The following is a 4,946-nucleotide window of genomic DNA, read 5'->3' as shown; positions in this document are numbered from 1 at the left end:
ATATACCCGGAAGCATTATAATATGTGTTAGTAAGCTTTCTGTTGCTACAACAAGAATTTAAGCTCATCAACTGGCACTGAAGATAAAGGTTAATTTTTATCACACTGGTTTTGAAGTCTCTGTATCCTAAGAATTGATTCCACTGATGTGTACCTGCAGTTGTATATCATCAAAGGAAAACCTGGTGGGAAAAAACGCTCACATTATGACCAATGAAGAGGAACAATATTCTGAGTCTCCTTGTCTCCATCATGGCATGCCTCTGGTAAACTAAAGATTGCCCATTAGACTTAAGTTTTATGATTTTAGCCTTTCTCAACAACACTAGAGAACAGACCTTAACAAACTCTTTGGGAACAGTTAATAGACAATTTGTAATAAAGTTGACTATGAAATATTTGAAAATATTAGAAAATGATGTAAAAATATTTTTAGCATATTGTTTTAGATGAATCACCTTATTTTGTTAATTAAAAGGTTATTTGATTTTATTAAAGTTAATCTATAATGACAGTTTTATTTCTTCTATAGTCTGAAAATTGAACTCTAATATTTATTACAAACATCCACATTTGCTAATAATATATCAATTATCTTTTCAACCACAGAAACTCAACTTTTATTACTATATCCATACTACTGCCATAACAAGTCTGACAATGTTATAGATATTTCTATGAAAATATTTTTCTACCAAGTTGTCTCTTCAGAGCACCCTTAATCTCATTATTCCTCAGGCTGTAGATGAGGGGGTTCAACATGGGGATCACCACCATGTAGAACACAGACACCACCTTGTTCTGGTCTGTAGAGTAATTTGACTTGGGCATCACATAAATGAATGTGACAGTTCCATAGAACAGAGTGACTGCTGTGAGGTGGGAGGTGCAGGTGGAGAAGGCTTTGTGGCGGCCCTCAGTGGAGTGCATCTTCAGGATGGTGATGAGGATGTATATGTAGGAGACAACAATGATAAGCACTGTGATAAAAATGACAGTGCCAACAGATATAGTGGCAAGAATGATAGAGACTCTGTCATCAGAACAAGAGAGTTCAACTAGAGGGGTAAAATCACAGAAAAAGTGATTGATTATGTTTGGTCCACAGAAGAAAAAAGTAAAGAACGAAAGGGTGAAGGAGGATGCATTAAGAAAACCACTTATGTATGCTACTACAAGCAACTGGATACAGACTTGTATAGACATTTTGGTTGAATAGAGTAGTGGGCTACAGATTGCCACAAAGCGATCATAAGCCATGGCAGCTAGAACAAAGCACTCAACTGTTCCAAAGAAAGCACCTGAGCCAAGCTGGATGCCACATCCTAGGTATGTAATGGTATTTTTCTCCACCAAAAAGTTGACAAGCATATTGGGTGTGACAGAAGATGAGTATCCTATGTCAGCAGAAGCCAAGTGGCTGAGAAAAAAGTACATGGGATGATGGAGCTGGGAAGAGACTCTGATGAGAAGGATGGTGCTGAGGTTCCCAGACACAGTCACCAGGTAGATGCACAGGATGATGGTAAAGAGAACAACTCTAAGGACCGGCTCATCTGTTAATCCCAATAAAATGAACTCTGTCAATGCAGTGTGGTTTCCATCCTCCAGGAAAGCCATGGGGCAGTGTAACTGCTGCCGGATCAAGGCTGTGATGGAGACATTACAGGAAGAGTTTTATGAGTAGATGACCTCATTTTCATCAATTCAACCATGAGGGTATCAGAAATAAATTTATCATTTAAAGAGAATTGACAATTATATCGAACAAAATTTTGGTCAGGTACATCTGTATTTCTGCATAAATGTGACTTAAAATTTTAAAACAAATGGTAGTAAATTTCCTTCAAATAATGTATCTGTTATCTTTTAGTTATGTATAGTAAAATATACCTCTGTGGTTTTATAAGTAAGGTTTTAGAATATGAGACTTGTGTAAATAACAGAAGTTATTGTAAACACTACAAGACATAAAATCCACAATCACAGAATTGTGTGCTATGGACTAATAATGGCTAACCTTACTAATGTTTCTAAGCACCAGGATAAGACAGAATTTTATAGCTAGTTCTTTAATTTTTTAAAGAATTATGTACTTTTATGATTTCTATTTCTTTTAGAATATTTAGTTTGTAATTGGTCACTATATAAGTAGTCTAGAATGAGGATATGAGCTGTAGACAGACTGTATTTGTATTTGATCTAACTTTTAGTAATTGCTATATATGAAAAAGTCACAGTGAAACTGAGCACATGCAAGTTTGGTACATAAAGCAGCTATGTGGTTAATATACATAAGATGAGTTTCCATCATATAAAATTAGTATTGTCTATTAGTGAAGCAAGCCTACATCAAGATAAATTTTCTTATTAAAACTTGAAAAACTAGAAAGGAATCCATGCTTTCTAAGTGGAGTGTGATAGAATGAAATCACATGATTTACTACACAGTTCAAATGGGAAAAAAATACTCAAAATGTTAAGTTTACCCATGTTTATGCAGTTTGGGATCACATAAACTCTTACTTCAATATTTTTGACATATTTTCTGATTGTCTAAAATATCTGCTGCTTCATAGTAGAACCTTCAGTCAATAAGCAAAACAAGTATTTCTATAAGACATTATGCGATGTACACCATCAAAGCATTTTAAAAACAGTGACTTCATGTTCCTGAGTAGTAAATCCCTATACTGTTATTGGTCATGCTGGATTCTAGATTCATCAGTGGCTAGATAAATAAGAAACCTCTAACAATTGAGATTAACTGGATATTAACAGGGGTTTGAGTATGGAAGTAGAAGCTCATTCTGCTATTTGTTTGTGTGTCTTTTTGTCCAGTTTATTGCCTATTCCACCAGATATGTGTATCCACTAAAGATTATAAGTTGGGGTGAATTTTCAAAGAAAGCATTCTCTAAGGATGCTTAAGGTCAAATAAATAGCTGGGTTTACTTACAAAACTCAAAACTTACCTCTTCCAACCAGAATTCATCGCAAAGTAATAAGGTCAAGGTTATTTTGCTTTTGTAGCTGCACAGCTGTCTCCTGGTATCATTGTTTGTCATTAAGGATAAGTCCCTGCTGAGACTCTGGATTCAAATGTGAATTCAAATCACTGAGGATCATTATCTCATTCCCAGATCATTTCACATACACACAACTACTTTTCAATGAGTTTATCTACCTGGTACTTTCCTCTTGTGCAAGAATGAACATGATTCATATGATAATTGTTCAATGAATATGATAAAATTATGTCAGGTGTGATTCAACCATTCTCCCTTGGGCTCATCTTGTTACTTAACCTCTTTGGTTCCAACTTTTGTAGTGTGGTTATCCTATACATTATGGCTATTATCTGCTTATAAGTAAAAACATGCCATTCATATCTTTCTGGGTTGGGGTTACATACTTGAGGTGATACTTTCTAGTTACATACATTTTCTGGAAAATTTCCTGATGTCCTTGTTTTTAGTAGCTTAGTAGTGTACTTTTGTATAAATAAACAAAGTTTTCTCTATCCATTTTTCAGTAGAGGAATATGAGATTGTTTCAAGTTTCTGGTTATTACTAATAAATATTATATATGTATATATATATTGCTATGAACATAGTTGAGCAAGTATCCCTTTGGTATAGTGAATTTTGGGGTATATGCCCAGGAGTAGTATAGATGGAACTTGAGGTAAAATTGTGCCCAGTTTTCTGAGAAACTGCAAAATTGATTTCCAAGGTGGTTACACATGGTTTCACTCCCATTATCAATGAAGGTGTGTTCCCTTGCTCTACATCCTTGTCAGCATGTGCTGTCATTCAGTTCTTGATATTAGCCATTCAGATGGGCATAAGATAGAATCTAATGGTTGTTTTGATTTGCATTTCTCTGATGACTAGGAACTTGGACATTTGATATTCCTCTGTTGAGAATTCTCTGTTTAGCTCTGCATCATCTTTTTAATTTTGGTTATTTGTTTTGTTGGTGTCTACCTTCTTGGGTTCTTTATATATTTGGATATTAGTCCTCTGTTGCTTGTAGGGTTAGTGAAGACCCTTTTCCAATCTGTAGGCTGCAGTTTTGTCCTCTTGTGTCCTTTGCCTTTCAGAAGCTTTTCAGTTTCATGAGGTCCATTTTATCATTTTTTGATGTTAAGAGTAGCCATTTATGTTCATTCTCTTCAAGAAGTTGTCTCCCATGCCAATGAGTATAAAGATATTCTCCACTATCTCTTTTATTAAATATAGTTTATCTAGTTTTATGTGGAAATCTTTGATTCACTTGGAGTTGAGTTTTGTTCAAGATGATAAATATAGATCTATTTGTATTCTTTTGCATACAGACCGCTAGTTAGACCAGTGCCATTTGTTGAAATTGCTTTCTTCCATTTAATGGATTTGCCTTTCTTGTCATAAATCAAGTGTCTGTAGATGTGTGAGTTAATTTCAAGTCTTTGATTCAATTACCTTCATCAACTTGTTTGTTCCTATACTAATAGTCTTTATCACTATTGCTCCATAGTACAGCTTGAGGTCAGGGATGGTGATACCGTCAGAAGCTCTTTTATAATTCAGGATTATTTTTGCTATTCTGTGTTTTTTTGTTTTACCATATGAAGTTGAGAATTGCTCTTTTCAAAGTCTATAAAGAATTGTGTTGAAATTTTGATGAGAATTTCGTTGAATTGCATTTTGTAAGATGGTGATTTTCACTATGTTAATCCCACTGATCCATGAGCTTTGGGAGATCTCTCCATCTTCTGATACTTTCTTAAATTATTTACTCAGAGACTTGAAGTTATTGTCATCCAGGTCTTTCACTTGCTTTGTTATACTTACAGGGAGATATTTTATATTATTTCTGGCTATTTTAATGGTGCTGTTTCCCTAATTTCTTTCTCAGCCTGTTTATTGTAAAAAAAAAGGGGGGGGGGTGGTGCTTCTAAATT

General features: G+C 34.6%; 1 protein-coding gene across 1 annotated transcript; it reads right to left on the bottom strand.

The window, feature by feature from the left end:
• Positions 1 to 675: 675 nt before the first annotated feature.
• Positions 676 to 1,620, bottom strand: Olfr506 (olfactory receptor 506). Its single transcript, NM_001011871.1, has one exon. It carries the CDS (start codon positions 1,618 to 1,620, stop codon positions 676 to 678), a length of 945 nt encoding a protein of 314 aa, NP_001011871.1.
• Between the last annotated feature and the right edge of the window lie 3,326 nt (positions 1,621 to 4,946).

The sequence above is a fragment of the Mus musculus genome, chromosome 7 (assembly GCF_000001635.26).
Source record: "Mus musculus strain C57BL/6J chromosome 7, GRCm38.p6 C57BL/6J".
Taxonomy (NCBI): Eukaryota; Metazoa; Chordata; class Mammalia; order Rodentia; family Muridae; genus Mus; species Mus musculus.
The sequence above is the reverse complement of the archived record's forward strand: the minus strand, read 5'-3'. Positions and strand labels throughout refer to the sequence as shown.